Below are 17,518 nucleotides of genomic sequence, written 5' to 3'. Positions count from 1 at the left end.
TAGGACTCAGTGAAAAAAGAGCACGAGAGCTTACGCTTCATTGTGAGTGAATTGTGGGGAGGGTTGAAACAATGTCCCCTGAGATCAATCACCATGGATATTGGCACATGCATTACCTGTGACGCAGTCTACGAAGCTAAAAAAAAAGAGAAAAAAGAAAGAAATTGCCGTTTTCATTATATGTACTTCATATACTACTAATGCTGATATATACGTCAGTCATACATTTTGCTCCAAATCAGAAAATAAAGTTCCTAGAATCCTAATTTTTAATGTAGATATTCTTTGTAGCATTCCTAACAATGTACTTAAAAAGAAAAGAAAAAAAGATAGCATAGCCAAAAAGCCGGGCCTGATTAGGGTTAAAACCAACTTGAACGTAATGTGTAATTGCACTTGCAGCACTACTCTCCCACACAAGGGCAGTGCCATTATCATTGTCTTTATTATCCCAGCATTGCAGGAGCCCATGCATTAACTAGCGTCAAACTAGAGAAGCACTCTGAGAGAGCGCAGACCTCCGCCAAGCATGCAGCTCATTTGATCTTGTTCTTCCATAGAGATATCAGTGATTTCCACCCATACATACTTATAGCATTGTGTGCTGAAAGTCACCCGATTTCCCAATATAGAAGCCTTTGTTACGTCATAAACCCTCAGCTGCACAGCATGCCTTGCCCTAGAAGAAACTAGAGCACGTACTTTAGTGCACGCATGCAAGTCTCAAATACGCACAGCCTGAACTCCCAAGTTTATTGACCCTACCTGCCAAAATATCAAAAATCCTTCATAAATTTCCCAAAAATTCTCGGATCACTACCAAAATTTAATAATCTGTTACTTGTATCAATCTAAACCTTTCCTGCAAGTTTCATCCAAATCCGTTACTACTTTTTGAGTTATTTTTCACACGGACAAACTAACTCACTAACTAACTAACTAACTAACAAACAAACAAATAAACAAACAAACAAATAAACAAACAAACAAACAAACCAACGGTAACGAAAACATCACCTCCTCCCTTGGCGGAGGTAATACGAGGTACAGAGGTACAGTCTGTGCAGAGTTGTCGATGTCTTTGTAATGATCCGACCACAGGATCACCTCTTATATTGGACTGCCTGAAACCTTTTCAAGCAGTGTCAAAACAAGATCCTGCAGGTCTGGCTGTAATTTGATATGTCAAGTAACACCCCTACTTATGAGACATAAACAAAAATCAGCTCATGCTCTCATTTTACCTCACCAGAGTTTCTTCCTTTGAAGAAAAATTCTCTCTTCTCATTCATAGAATGAGCATAAGGGAGAAGGAAGTCTCCGTAAGTGCCAACGAGTGCCTGGTGACTTAGTGGGGTCCAACTTTCGCCCTTCAAGTAGATTGTAAACGAAAAACTTCAGGGGAATTTCCATCTTCACATGTCTGACTGTCGCCATGTCCTGCCTAGGGTTTTGCATGGCACTGATGCTATTACGAGGAACCTGGAAGTTTTAAAAATGCAAACGAAACACTTTTTATGTTGTTGTTGTATGTCTACACATGTGATGAATGGATTATATTTCTCTTTCGTGTTGACTGCTAATGGGAGCATACTATTGTCTTGATGGTTTTGTATTGATGAAGTTTTGATTATTGAAACTCAACATGGAAGTACGCCAAGAGGGATGAGTTCAGAAGAAAGGGAATGACTGCATATATGACAGAATGTTTGGCACAGTGAAATTTTAAGCCAAGTCACACATGTATGATGACCAGTATGACCATTTGAATTTTAGAAAAGCAACTATTGATATACCCTTTTTCTTTTCTTTTTTGCTGCACAATCAATCAACCTGAGAAAGAAAAATTGTTTGAAATTTCAATCTTCATTTTTTTTCTTAAAAATTTGGCATAAAAAGGTCATTTGCCATCTTTTGAATGACTGTTGTAGAAACTGCCTGTGTTGGCGGTAAAGGCTTACTGCAATTTTCCCCTTTCATCCCCCTTTGCTTTGCACACCAGTTTTGCCAGCCAGAACGCACCGACCTTCGGCAACCTGGCGGGTTCGGGCTCAGGGGCGGGGGCGGGGCCCGGGTCCGGGGCGGGGTCCGCGTCGGGGTCCGGGTTTGGCCAGCAGGGCTCGGTATTTGGCAGCTTTGGAGGAGCCAGCTCTTCAGGTGAGTCCAGTCGTCCTAAGATGTGTATTTATGTCTGCATGTGTGTGTGTGTATAATGTGTGTGTGTGTGTGTGTGTGTGTGTATGTGTGTGTGTGTGTGTGCACATTTACCCATGATGGAAAAGGAGGACACACACACAAACTTTACATTTAAACCAAGGACACATAGAGAACAGAGGACGTCCTTGGTACGCAGACCATTCCAAACGGTCTGCTTTTGCATGCTTTTGCATATGTAGGGTTACATGTTTGTGGGTCCTCAATTAGCATTATTGTAATTAAGTCCTCGGTTGGATGGTAATATACGAATGAGTCCTTGGTTGACAAGAGTCCTACTTACAAAACAGGTCCTCGGTTATGTGGTAAAATTCCTTACGGGTAAAACAGGTTCTCAGTTTCCACCATAGATGCGTATGTGTGCATATGTGCGTGTGTTTTATGATGGTTGTCTGTTCACAAGTGGATGTGATTGACCATCAGTGTCCAGGCTTCATGATGGCATAAATGGACACTCGCATCATAGCCCATCTATTGCTAAAAGCATTTTTTTTTTTTTTTTTTTGCCAGCTGCCATTTTGCATGTGCTTGCAAAAATTAATATCATCAGTTATTTCCATCATGTGGCTGTTTTGAGGAGGGCACTCGAGCGAGAAACCATTACAAAATCAAGCAGGAAATGTCAAGACCACAACCCTTTAGAACAGAAAGTTTTGATGGCAAATTGATGTTAAAGACACTGTTCAACATTGTGGCAGCCCAGTTACAGAAATTTGTAATCACTGAGCTGTATTTTAATGTTCAAATGCATGCCAAAGTACTGTAGCCAGAGATGCGAACATTTCTTACTCTTATTATTATTATTTTTTTTTTTTTGGGGGGGGGGGGGTGGTCAAAAATACTGCAGGTTTTATGGAAAATACAGTTCACCCCAAAATGTATTGCTACATATGTATATTGCTGGAAAGGTGGAAATACTATTTTTTTCCAGGAAAATTGTACCTTTCCTGCCCTTAGGTTACTGCAGTGCTGTTTACGAGGCCGGCATGCCTGTGTAACATACTAAACTGTTCAGATTTATTCCATATATTATATATATTTTATATTATATATTATATATTATACATTATACAATTTACATTATATGTTATATATTATATATTATACATTATACATTATATATTATATATTATACATTATATATTATATATTATATATTATATATTATATATTTATATAATATTGACTGGCCCTGAGGGAGGTACCAGAAAATATTGCCCAAACTGAAAGCATATTGCCCGAGTCGAAGACGAGGGCAATATGTTTTCAGTGCGGGTAATATTTATCTGGTACCTCCCGAAAGAAAGGCCAGTCAATATCATAATTATTACCTATCCCCCTAGGTAAATTAAGAAAATATGTAAATACGGCTATACACACTTATGATACAGATCAAGCCACATTTGACTACCTGTAGACCATCAACATGTTGAATAATTGCAAAATTGTTCATCAATGTATATCATTCAACTCCAACTTCAAAGATACATGTAGTTGTAACAGGCAAACTTCAAACTTCCGAACGTTCTTACACTTTATTTTTACTTCTCTGTTTAAAGTTTGAGAGTTGTAAAACTGATGGTCACTGTGCAATTACTGATCACAAATGGACTAGTCATTGCCTAGTGCTGCAGCTGTAAGTGGTCGACCTTGCATGAGTTGATTTATCAGCGTTCTTCTGCGGTGCGTGTAACTGACACCCTGGACGTCCTGGAATGTTTTCTTTTCGTGGTCGATCGGAATGTTTAAGTTTAAAGAAGGGAGGTGGGGAGAGAGATTCCACTCTTTCTCTTCTCACCTCCCCAAACCGGAAGATTGCACTGTTTGCTCATACTGTTACTGTTACGCAGCGACGTGGCGAAAAGCATATTGACTGCTGACCTTTAACCCTGCAAAATAACAACTCCTGACCTTTAACCCTGCAAAATAACAACCGGAATTGCCTCGCAAAACTCCCTTGTATAGGTAATAATATATATTATATATCATATATAATATATGATACTAACAGGGGCTCTATGAACAAGTGTCAGGCTACTACACTGTAGACTTAATGGTCTATTGAAAAACTGTTGTCTGAGTCCCAGATAGTCATGTTTGTAAGCATTTTAAATCTATTGATAACCCTAATTTTCCACAGCATTACATTACACAAAATCAAAAGCATGATAGGCATGTGCAGTCATGCAGCTCAGATTTTTAATGCTGAACACTTCATTAACCCAAACCAGACCGGGCTTTTTTGGCTGTTCTGTGCACTTGAAAAAAAAAATAGAATCAAAATGAATTTCTTATGTATTGTGTTGTTTTATGATTTTCTTTAATGTATTTCTTTGTTTTTCGACCTACATTTTTGTCATTTTTCCCCCAGAATTTATGACAGAACATGTTTCAAGCATAGATATGGTACTGCATGTGTCATTACAATCCACCACAAACTTGTGCGCAGTGTTTTCACTCAGAATTTAGATGATTCAAAAGTGCGAATCCACTCCATGTGCAAGTTGAGTTTGATTATAGAAGATAAGAAAACAATGATTAAATCAGACAAGTTGGTAAAGTTTCCTGCAAATCAGAAATAAAAAGGAAGTTTTAAAGATTCTTGTGTTTTCAGTGATTAGCGACATTGGTCATGACCACCCAACACCAGTCACATGAGGAAATAATGTCATTAACATTCTACTCTCCAAGGGGTTTGCACTCAATGCTATAAGAACTCCATACTTTTCCTTTCGCCATGTCAGCCATGTCAGCAAACATTTGCTGGAAAAGATACCAATTATGCCTTTTAATGTCAAGCAGAAAACAAGAAAGTCTCAAAGAAAGGGTGGGGGGGGGGTGGGGAGGAGAGCAAGAGAATAAGAAGCAAGGAAGGGCTGGTCCTAAAGTAATTTTGATTGTATGGTTAACAGTTAATTTCAATTTCAAATTCTCTCATGCTGAAAGATTTATTTTTCATGGATTTGAGCATGTTGCAAGGTATGCAGAACTGATGAGTTATTGAGATTTGGCAAAATTTGCTCCCGTAACTTTGTCCTATTTGGCCCATAAATATACATGAATATAAAGAAGCCCATAGTTTGCAAAGGTCATGGTTAAATGCTAAAAATGTTGCTATTTCCCCCATATCCATGCAATGTCCGAAGGTATTTTCTTCAAACTTAGTGTAGACATTTACTACTGCAAAAAGATTCTCCAGAGAGAGTTTCATGTCATAAGGTCAAAGGTCAAAAGGTCAAAGGTAAGGTGAAAATGTTACAATTTTACTTTCTTGCAAATGGTTCAATGTATCTTCATGGAACTTGGTACATATGCATATACTGACTGCATGGCATGGATTATTTAGGGAATGTAGGGGTCATGGGTCAATAGTCAAGGGGTCAAAGGTTAAGGTCAACTCCTCAAAATTTTACTATTTCCCTCATATACTAGTATATATGCAATGCTTGCATTATTATTTTTAAAACTTGATATATACATGTATTACCTAATGGAGATTTTCTGGGGAATTTCCAGCCAGAAGGTCAAAGGTCAAGGGTCAAAGGCCAGATTTAAATGCAAAAAAAAAAATATTTTATACTGTAATTACACTCTTTCTTCATACCTTGAAAATTGCTCAATGCATAAACTTATAAAAGGGTCGGTCAGAAGTCAAGTAAAAATCCTCAATTCCCCAAATACATGTACCTGCACTCCTAGGCAATTATAGCAAACCTAGTTCAAGGAAAGTGAACATTCAAGATATTTCTGACAAACCTGTCATTTCAATATTTTGCCAGTAATGTGAAACTGTCATCACATATTGTGAAGACATTGCACCATACACCTTTTGTTGTTGTTGCAATGATGATAGATTCTGGTTGTATGGCAATGCCCGCACACATTGGATTTATATTTAGTGATGAAACTTTAGAATGTTGCCATTGTCGTTGATATCAAACATCCTGTATAATTCATGAGAAAAGAGACCTTGACACATGTAACAGCAAATACTTAAGGTATTTGTGACCCGCTACAACAAAAGGATCCTAAAGTCGCAGCGGTTGAGCCAAGAAAATCGAGGTTGAAGTCACATTATCAAAATTGGGCATTGTTTTGTAGTCTAATGTTTTGTCTATCATCTGCCGAAATTTTGAAGCTCAATGATCAAAGGAAAGGCAAGAAATCAGCGTTTTTCTGGGCCATGATTTTCCTACTTCAACGTAACAGAATCATGCCAAAGATTTGGATTTAGCGCCGCAGCTAGACCCCGCCCCTAGCAACGAGGGAATGATCTTATTGGTCAATACGTGGCATCCTGATTACTGATTGGTCGTGCGTGGACAGTAAAACTGTCTCGCGTCCCCTTGATCATGATAGCGTCGAAACGAAAACTTTGAAGGCGTTTTTTTTTCGAAACTCTGATCTCTACAACCACTTGACATGCGCTAATGAAGTCATCGATATCTCCTCAACCAAGTACTTATATGAGTTGTGCTACATATGAAATTAAAGAAGAAGAGTAAGTGAACAATGTCATGCCATTTTTAGAAAATTGCCCTTCCCCGACTTTCAGATCCTTTTGTTGTAGCTGGTTACATTTAGTCTCTCAATCTGTTTGTGTGTTTATTGTCTATCAATCTGTCGGTGAACTGTGCATAGCTACCTACCTATCTATCTCTATTTATCTTTTCTGTACTGTGGAATGACTTCACTATCTATCTATCTGTCTATCTTGTGTGTATATGACTTGTATGATATGATCTTAGTGTGTGTTTTTTTATGTATGTATGTCTGTATATTACTTTGTCTTTTCCATCTTTGAATGTTGTTACATTCTCCTGTATCTGAGTATGTGCATATGTACTTTGTATGAAAAGGCTCTTTGCCAATGTACATTGTAGCAAAGACTTGTATTCATGGAATATACTCTCTCTCTCTCTCTTCATTACCTTAATTGGCACCCTTCCCGGAGTGCAGGCGGTGGTTTTGGTGGTTTTGGCGGTGGTACCGGCGGCAGTGGATTTGGGTCCGGCAGCGGCAATGCCTTTGGTGGCAGTGGCTCATCAGGCTCTGGGTGAGTACTTAATGATCTATCTTTGACTCATTCTCACTGGATGGGGTTCCCCCTCCTCCCCCCCCCCCCCATATTCCCCTACTCACCCCCCCCCCCCCCCCCCTCCTCCTCACCCCCTCCCTTTGGTGGGATCAGTGCTTGGTCCGACACCACCCTGTTGGCGTAGGGGGTAGGGTGGGATGGGAATGGTGTCCGGAACAGAGAATATCTACACCCAACACTCCATGTCTTAAAGGGATAGTATAGTAGTGGCTGAGGTGAGGATTCAGCTTTTAACTTTTCTTGAGATACTCAACAACTTTATTAAATTTTAACAAGCATACAATTCCAGAGGAATTCAAAGTTTATTTGATGAAAATCCATGCTGAAATGGCAGAGATATCCAAAACAAAGTAAAACAAAGTGCTCCTAATCAAAGGTGGGTCCCACCTTTTGTTAGGATTGTTTTGTTTTGAATATCTCAGCCAATTCAAAACTAATTTTCCACAAATAAGCTTTGAATTCTTCATAGAATTATATGCTCTTTCATACTTCATAAGAGGTTTCTCATCTTAAAATGTCATCATCGCAAAACACTGGGAACCTGAAACCCCATCACAACCGAAATGTACCATCCGTTTAAAGTGATTGTAGGGCATATTCCAACAAGCTTGGGTGGGATGGGAGTGTGAGCTTGAACAGAGACTATGTATACCCAAACTACATATCTTGCAGTGATTGCAGGGTATATTTACACAAACTTGGGGTGGGATGGGAGTACGTAGGGTGTGGAAAAGATACTATGATATACCCCACACAACATGTGAATAGTGATTACAGGGTGTATTCCAACAAGCTTGGGATGGGATTGGAGATCATCTGAAACACTAGAGACTATACCCCACACAACATGTCTCGCAGTGACTTTAGGGTACGCTAGTATTCCAGCGGGCTTCTCTGATAGAGTATTTCATGTGGCTCAGTGGACAAGACTGCAGACTCTCAATATCGAGGTCCCTGATTCAAGTCCCCTAACCAACACAGCAGTGGTGCTCCAGAGCAAGTCACTTTACCCTCATTTCCGGCTCCTTCGGAGGAGATGTATAACCTGTCAGCCCCATTATTGTTAGAGTTTCAGCATTTAGTTGCCCTGTGGATGCCATGTAAAATATCCAAATTCATGTCTTAGTGATGCCCAGTCTATGGAGCTTGAAAAATTGGTGATTATTATTTCTTTATTGTTATTTCTGTTCCAAAGTGTCTTTTGTGCCCCATTGTGCTGATGGATATCCCCATCATTTCATCCCATTGAGGACTAGTCCCGAGTATCCTCAGGCTGGGGTAAATGGGAAATGTGTATAATAGAGGAAAATCAGTCCGTCTTCAATGGGTTAATGAATACCACAATTAGCCTAGAATTAAGTGTTCTGGTATGCACACAAGGGAACTTTTGAGCTGAACCTGTGAGACACATGTTCTTGTCCAGTCACATCGAGCCACTCCCATCTGTAGGGCGCAATTCTTCAGCGAAGAAGGATTTCTACCTTAAACCGAGACGCGTCACAACTGATCTTCTAACGTAACATGGATGACTGGACTTCTATTGTTGGATCGGTGTGGTTGAGGCTCGTTCTGTGCGCTAGAATCGACTGCATTAGTCACCCCGCTTCTTCATGCACCTGGCACACTGCGTTATGTCTGTCATTCACTTCACATTTCTTTGTCCTCGAATGAAGAAGTCTCTCCTTTCCAGCCCCACCCCCCCCCCCTCCCTCCAGCTAATTTTTTTTTTTTTCGTGATCCATCAGTATCGAAGAGTGTGTTGAGACTGAAGTGCAAATTTTCCACAGTATGGAGGCAAAACATGGGAATGTGTATTCGAACGGGCTGAATATGTTATGAAGTACGAAAGACATTCCCCGGATATATTGAAACAAACTTGTTCTCTGTTCTTTTCCTTTTTTATAAGCAAAGGTCAATTTTTTTATAGACTTTGCATTTAATGTGATTATGCATCCTCATTCAAGGTGGCATGATGTTAATTTCTGTCTGTGATGCTTGTGATGCTATGTGGGTGGAGGCGGCTCTTGGGTCTCAGTATCGGATAAAAATTAAAAAGAAAAATCTGTTTTCATAGCCATGTGATCTTAATGCCTGCCACTTTCATGTAGAATGTATCTTGTGATACATATGACATTATTATATCTTGTCTCATTATGAATAAAACCAAAGCGTGTTATTCTTGCATTGTGGAACTCACTGTGGCATTGTAGGAGATCTGAACAGGCAGAATGGCCAGAATTCACTGAGGTAATTCACATGTAGCCCATGGATTACACAAATTGCAACTGCGCAAAAATGCACAACAAACAATGTACACCAATTTAGACATCCAGTGATAAACATGCGCATGAGCAGCATATGCCTATTTTTGCACGTGTGGTAGTCTATGACTAAATTTTAATCATGGACTTGATTCAAACTACCTTTGTTACAAATGTAAATTATGGCCAGCATGTTTATGTGTGAGAAATGTGATGTTTGGGGACTCTTCACGTGCAATACAAATGATTATCGGTAGTATCACAAGCAAGTGATGTCCAAGTCATGTGACTAAGCCAGCTAGTATCAGATGACCATAGAACAACATGTTAGGTGCTTTGCTGAGGACAACATGGACCACATGTGTTTTCAATATATATATATCTTTCTGGAAAATTTCTTTGATGGAAAGCCTTCTCTTTGAACTCTTTTGTTTCCTTAATGCGATGCCTCTGCCCCCTAAGGGTGCAGGAGGTATTAAAGATCAATTAATATGACTTTATAGTTCCTGGAGCAATGGCTCAGCATAGCTTTTGACAGTTTCTCCCAGCTTTTGATGTGTTGTAGCTGACACTTTAGGCTTTCATGAAACTATGCCCTCTGTTTTTTGTTTTTTGTTTTTTAATTGGATGTATGGATCACGTCTAAAAATTTGGTTGAAATAAAAAAGTAGGTGTCAATTTAGGGAGATTTTGTGCAATACGTAACATGTATGGCCAGAACCTGTCACTAATCATGTGCAAGATAACCACATGTATCACGATATCGCAACTTTCTGGCACCATACCGTTTCCGTTGAGTGACAGTTGGGGGGGGGGGGGGGGGGGGTGATGATGAGACTTTAAGTCAAATATTAATTGCTAATGTCTTTGAGAGTAGGCAATTGCTTCTTTCCTCTTATTGCCTTTCTTGTGTTGAAGTGTTACAATCAAAAGTTGTTTCAAAATGTAATTAGCTCTATTGCAAGTTTCTATGTCATATCTTTGTGACAGAAAAAAGCTAATCTCTTGCTTTGGTCTATGTTCAGGACTGTGCGCAGTGGTGAGGACATATTTTGTTTCACCTCATATCTTCCATGATTTCTAGTCATACACCAAGCACTCTTTTACTCTTTATGTGCCATGTTCGCACATTCAACTCAGTCGACAGTGTGCCAACTTCGCATATTCTGCTCAAAAGCACAAACCTGCCCAAATCGCCAAATGCCACAGTACAATGAAAGTGTTTCTTGCGATTCCATTCCCATCGCATGTAGCTTGTATTTCATTTTGTGAATGATTGTCAAGCGGTGTGTCCTATTGGATTTGCAGGTAAATTCTAAGTTTCTGTCACTTTTTTGTGTGCAGAAGTCATGCCTCTACAATGATGTAGCCATTGGTCATTTGAAAGAAAAGCAATCATAGATTTGTTGAAAGAATTTACATCAAAGCAATGGTAAAGTGCATTCATGTCGACGTTTGAGTCAAACCAGACCAAGAGAATCAAGTAGAAGCTGCGTTACAATCAGATGAAAGATCAGAAATTTGTTGTATGTAATCATTTTTACATGAAGGAACTCTTCATATTATTCATATCCTGACAGAAGAATGTGTAAACGCCTCTTGATTTGAGGATGTGTGCATCTACTCTACTTTTAAATGCACGTTGGCACACAAATGTCTTTCTGAATGCTCTTTGAAAACATCCCAAATTTTGACGTGCGAGCTTTGAAAGACGTGTTTACCATGTGTACCAGGTGATTCCTCAAGACAGGCAGTTTTCTGTCTTTATATATCGAAATTTTGTTATGGCTGAACAAATGAAGTCTATCAAGATATTCTGTAGATAGTAATTGTGGGACCTGAATTTTTAATTGATTGTTACAAAATTTAGTTACAATTGTGGTTGCTATAACTGGAGTGCACTGTACTGCATTTTTAGCAGTTGAATAGGAAGTGGGATGCTCCATGGTGTACTCTAGGCCGAGATGTGTGATGCATTACTTGTCAGCCAGGAATTGTTAGTTTCGTTGCATTCTCATTTTACTGTCAAATCAGCTAGGAGATAGTTTCAGGCAATAATTTTGTGGTCAACTGGTTGCAGATATATGGCTCAGTCCAAGGGGCTGGGTACACTTTGCTGACATTCTAGAACTCCAAATCCAGCCTCATTAAAACCAAGCAAATATCTGCCGGTAATGACTTTAGAAAGTAACAGTATCCCACAAAGTTTTACTGCTCGAGCATCATGGGTATTTCATACTGGAGAGAATTTATCACCAATCTATATGCAACGCTGCACATTGGCACTGGTCCGATGGTCCAGGTCTGATGAAAATCACTGTCAGGCGAATAACCTTTTTCAAGAATGGACCAGTAAAAAAAAAATGGAAAAACTGGGTACCTACTGGTCTGACAGACAGGTTGGACCAGTAGACAAAAATGGGTTAATGTGCAGCCCTGCTATATAAATGTGATGTCCATGTAGTAAACAAAGGTAAGAAAGTTACGGTATAAGCTGTTATTTTCACGCACAGATATTTTCGCGAAAGAGCAGGTCACAGACATTTTCGCGAGATGTTGCTTTCGCGAATTAACACCGAGGTTTGGAAGTGCTCTGGTAGCCTATAGCGCAGGGCGACATTTTTGTGTGTTGTTAAATTCGCGGTCCAGCAGTGATTTGCGAAATTCGTGAAAATTAAACCCTCGTGAAAATAACAGCCTATACAGTAATTTGTGGTGCAGCAAATTCATGTAAGAATGCTGTTTTAAACATGTATCACTATAGCAGAAATCACAGTTCATAGTGACACTGTGAAACTTAAAACACATGTAAAATGATCTTCATTGTGAAATGAAGGAGATATCTCACTTACATGGACATGATGCAGTTTCTTGACCCAACATGCTGGACTGACCAATATATCTGCTTCACCTGTGACAGCTGCCAATCAAACAGCTATTAAGGAATTGTGGGTCACGCCCATTCCTTGCAGTGTCTCATGGGCAAGCCTCTCGCGTGTTGGGATTCGTTTGATCCCTGATTAGGTGCATGGAGGTTTCCTGCAAGCTCTGCTTCTACTCTTTGAAAGGAGGCAGCATATTCTGCACCATTACTGGAATTTATTACCTCCGCCCAAGGAGGTCACTGTTTTTTGCGGGCATTGGTTTGTGTGTTTGTCTGTCTTTTTGTTTGTTTGTTTGTTTGTTTGTTTGTTTGCAAGGAAAAAAAAAACCTAAAAAAGCCAGGAACAGATTTTGATTAAATTTTTCAGGAAAAGTTGATAATGACACAGGGAATACTGTGCATGATTAAATTTGGGGAGCGATCCTGATCATCATCTGGATCCAGGCATTTTTTTGGTGTTTTTTTTTTTTTGTTGGAGGATTTTTTTCTTTTTCTTGTAATCGGGATATAGGACAGTTTCAGCATATGTGTATAAAACCCCACAATAAATAGCCAGATAGCTTAGCATTGCCACCACTCTGTAGTACTATATTGTATGATGTTGACTCTTGAGGAAGATTGATTTTCAGTATGCAGTTGGAAATCACAAGGGGGGGGGAGGGAAATGAGCTGCTTGGTGGAGGTCTGCGCTTTCTGAGTGCTTTTCTAGTTGATCATGCATTTACATGGATTAACTTGCAGGCAGGGATGATGCAGCGATGATTAATGAACTGGGCAAAGACACAAATTATATTTCGCACCCACACAGGCCATCACCAAGACACATTACCCCATCTCACCCACCCCCCCCCCCCTTTCCCATGAAGGCAGCCAGGGGTGATGTAGTTATTTTTGAGAGGGGCAGGGTATGTGGTTGGGCCGCTAAAGGGTTCACTCGTTTTGCAGCGTGCCATGTGTCTCCATGCCAAGCATGAATCAAATCTTCCATTAGCATTCTTCAAGTGCATAGGGCCAGTTTAAGGTATGATTGAATCACACGCAGTTTAGAAGCACTGTTCGATTCCGTGGCTGTGCCCACTTTCTTTGCCATACTTTGAGATGAGCAGTACTGTGTGCCAACGCTAGGTCATAGTGAGCAACTTTGGGGAACGGCAATTGCTTTTATGAGAAACAGTTTGAAAAATTAATTTGGTCAGCCATGCTGCAGTAAATATCAGTGATTTTCTAAAGAATGCAGACTACTTGAGCACGGAAAAATGGATAGGCTCACTTTGGAAAGAAAAATAATGCCTCCCACACAATACACTTCATGTTTTCATTTGTAGGTATTGGTGTGAGAGCATAATACAGTCAGATCTATGTATAGCAGCCACCTAAGGGAAATAGAAAAAAAAATGTTGCCGTCACAGACAGATGGTTGGTATAGATAGGTGTCCGCTGTGGCAGGTTTGACTGTTGTGACGAATCCTTTATTTTCCATGTGTGAAATGTATCCCACATTCGAAAGTCATGAATTTCATTTATGGCTCCTGTAATTCATAGACTTGCCATTGACAGATGTTATAATGTCTCACAGTTTGTCGGCCTTGAAGTGAATGATACATTAAAAGTTGGCACCAATTCTCCGGCGTGGATTCCCAAACCTCGAAATGGCCTTTAATCTGTTAATTATTTGTTTCCCTTCTGACCGTGCAACTCAGTGCAGTAGTAACCAGTCATGGAAGGCTGTCTGTTTGTATGTATATATGCGTATGTGTGTATGTGGGGGGTTCTGTGTCTGTTTAAGTATATGTGTGTGCGTGCATGTGTGCATGTGTATCTGGCAACCCGCAGCTGCCGTGCATTGTGGGAAAGGAGGTGTACGAAATGGGCTCATGGCGGATTCGGAAGGGAGTTCTTGTCATTAAACACAGTCCCTTCTTTGATACATGGCTACTAGGTGGCATGTATGAGTTGTTCTATGTTATAGCCCCTGTGCCTTTATGCCAATTGCCATTTAGGGTATGTGACACACCTGGTTATGCCATTTTTGTTTTACAGACCGATGCGATGCCATTTATAGGGGTGTAAATTTGGTTCACCATAAAATGCCATTTAGGGTCCCTTTCTGAGGTTGGGATGCTGATGGATAGCACATTTGTTTGAGAGTGACCCCTCATTCACAGTTCATGAATATTTCCCCAAACTGTTATTTCCTAAAGTTCGAAATTATCTCATTAGTACCTCCTGACATCCCTGCATTCAACAAAGAATCGTTCATTCTAAAGATTCCTTGTGATATCAGCACTATTCCTGTGATCCCAACAATTAATATCCATATTTGGCAACGAGGTATGAAAGTGTCCAGTCAAAAATTGTCCACCGGATTATAAAACTCACAGAAGAAAATTGTTCAAACTTGCAAGCAAATATATTGATTAGTCAGGGGGTCATATTTTGCAGTGTGTCTTCTTTCTAATATCTATTAAATTTTAGTACTGGGGAGAATATATTATTACCCCAGTCCTGGCAATTAATAAATGCAGTACTGTACTTGAAATATACTAAGTACTCAAGTAGAATATGTCATTGTAGCTCAACCACTGCTGGATTATGTGAAACTGTCTGACATTATTAAACTGGTCTTTCCATGACTGTTTTTATCATATCATTGATATTTTATTTTCACATTTCTTCTTTTTCATCATGGTACAGGTTTCCAAGTGGATCTTCCTTCACTCAGTATCGCTAGTAAGTAACTCCGTCAACACTTTCAGGGCCCAGTTGCCATGACAGCAAGCAAGATGATAGTAGTGATAATAATAATAATAATAATAATAATAATAATAATAATAATAATGATAATGATAATGATAATGATAATGATAATGATAATGATAATGATAATGATAATGATAATGATAATGATAATAATGATAATGATGATGATAATAATAATAATAATAATAATAATAATAATGATAATGATAGTAATAATGCTTGCTGATTGGTAAATGCCAGGTTTGTCACTTATTACTCTCACCATGATGACTAGTCTTTCATATGTCTGGGCATAGCCCGTATTACAGTGACCATATGCCTGTTAAAACAGCACTGAGCAAAGCTGTCTTTGTTTCACTGTTTTTGGTTTACTGTTTTTGGTTTACTAAAAAAAAAAGAACTTTAGAAAGGATGGCAGTTAGTTACTTTATCTATAGGCAAGGGAAGTAGTAATGCTTGCAGATTCACCGGAATCTTTAGAAGATAATCGCGTGCGCAGTTGCAGTACTTGTGATAAAGTTAACAGGCAGGAATATATAATGCATATTGTGCTCTTTCCAAAAGATGTTGAATCCTCCTTTGATGGTGAAGAGAAAAACATGGATTTCTTTTTCACATGCACCCAAGTTTTGTTTGTTTGTTTGTTTGTTTGTTTTTTTCATGCAATGAATTTACATCCCATGAAATTACTCCATAATAGGATAAAGAAACAACGAAAACAACAACCAATTATTGTCTTCTCAACCAGCATAGAATAAGAATTGCTTTTGACTTTATTGCTGTTTCTGTTCTGTTCTTTTTTTTTTTAACACTCAGGACAACAAAGGGAGCTGTATCGTAGCTTTGTTGGGCAACCAGGCAAGACTGCGCCAGGCGACCAGCTCTTTTTCCATTTCTCAGAGGATAGCTTTAACCGTTGTCAATGATTACTGTGCCTCAGAGTCTGGTTTACATGAGATGAATTTATTTTTAGTGACTGGACATCAGTCTAGTAAAGCCAACCGCACCAGCACCCTGTCACTGCTGCGTGAGGCAGTTTATGACTGGCCATTTACAGAACAAGAAGTTGTATCATTCTTGTATGATCGCTATCAATGTAACCAAGGTTTCGTATTATGAATATTGTATTTTGTATACAAATGTCATCTGCTAAAACTAGGAACAAATGTGACCTGCTACAACAAAAGGATCCTAAAGTCGCTGACGGGTGAGCTGAGAAAATCGAGATTGAAGTCAGATCATCAAAATCCGTCAAAACGTTCGGATTTCTGTTTTTAACATAATTTTGTAGTCTGGTGTATCTTCTATCATCTGCTGAAATTTCGAAGCTAAATGATCAAAGGAAAGGCAAGAAAATAATGTTTTTCTGGGCCATGATTTTCCGACTTTCAACAGAACAGATACGTGTCCGAAGATATGGATTTAGCACCACAGCTAGACTCTGCCCCTAGCAACAAGGGATCGTGATCTCATTGGTCAGTGCGTGGCATCCTGGTTACTGATTGGTCGTGCATAGACTGCTGGCGCTAAGCTTGAATGAACATCGCGGAGGTTGCTAGGAGTGTACCTTCCATTGTCAAGTGGTGAAAACTGTCTTGCTTCCCCTTGATCATGATAGCGTCGGAAGGAAAACTTTGAAGGCGGTTTACTCGAAACGCTGATATCCTAAACCACTCGACATGCGCTAATAAAAGCATCGATATCTCCGAAACTGAGTACTTTTATGAGTCATGTTATATATGACATTAAATTGGAAGAGTAAGGTAATAATGTCATGTCATTTTCAGAAAATTGTCCTCCCCCGACTTTCGGATCCTTTTGTTGCAGCGGGTCACAAATGTGCATTTGATTGACAAATTGCCCCACATCAATGTAAATAAACACCAAATTAATCAGTGTTTTAGTAGTAGCGATGATAAAAAATCATGGGCACACAAATGCGGGGCGGATTTGAACCAACGACATCACTGGACTGTTGTTAGATCCACTAGACCACCGCCACAACCAGTGCTGGTTCGCATCCGTATAGCGTGCTGTGGTTACTGAGTATTTATTCAAATGAATGAAATTCTTACATCAGGTTGTTTTTATTGCAACTGGTTGACAAATTGCCCCACATGAACATAGACAAGCACCAAATTAATCAGTGTTCAAAGCTGATTAATTTGGTCCTTAGTTACTTCAATGTGGAGCAAATTGTCATTCACTTGCAATAAAAACAACTTGATGCAAGAATTTAATTCATTTGAATGAGAACAAATTTGCTTCTGTGTATAAAATTTAAGAAGAGTTTCAACACAA

At 39.3% G+C, this 17,518-nt stretch overlaps 1 protein-coding gene across 1 annotated transcript in view; it reads left to right on the top strand.

Moving 5' to 3' along the window:
* LOC139740372 (uncharacterized) overlaps positions 1-17,325 on the top strand; it is a 57,234-nt gene extending 39,909 nt beyond the window's left edge. The window contains exons 32-36 of the mRNA XM_071650964.1: positions 2,003-2,043; positions 2,076-2,157; positions 7,174-7,270; positions 15,152-15,187; positions 16,034-17,325. Of these exons, the coding sequence (XP_071507065.1) occupies positions 2,003-2,043; positions 2,076-2,157; positions 7,174-7,270; positions 15,152-15,187; positions 16,034-16,336 (559 nt within the window). The 3' untranslated portion in view covers positions 16,337-17,325. The remainder of the gene's footprint in view (positions 1-2,002; positions 2,044-2,075; positions 2,158-7,173; positions 7,271-15,151; positions 15,188-16,033) is intronic.
* The last annotated feature ends 193 nt before the right edge of the window (positions 17,326-17,518 follow it).

This window comes from Diadema antillarum, unplaced genomic scaffold, assembly GCF_040938485.1.
Source record: "Diadema antillarum isolate AM-2024a unplaced genomic scaffold, OU_Dant_1.0 seq00000850_RagTag, whole genome shotgun sequence".
In the NCBI taxonomy this organism is placed as follows: domain Eukaryota; kingdom Metazoa; phylum Echinodermata; class Echinoidea; order Diadematoida; family Diadematidae; genus Diadema; species Diadema antillarum.
The sequence above is the reverse complement of the archived record's forward strand: the minus strand, read 5'-3'. Positions and strand labels throughout refer to the sequence as shown.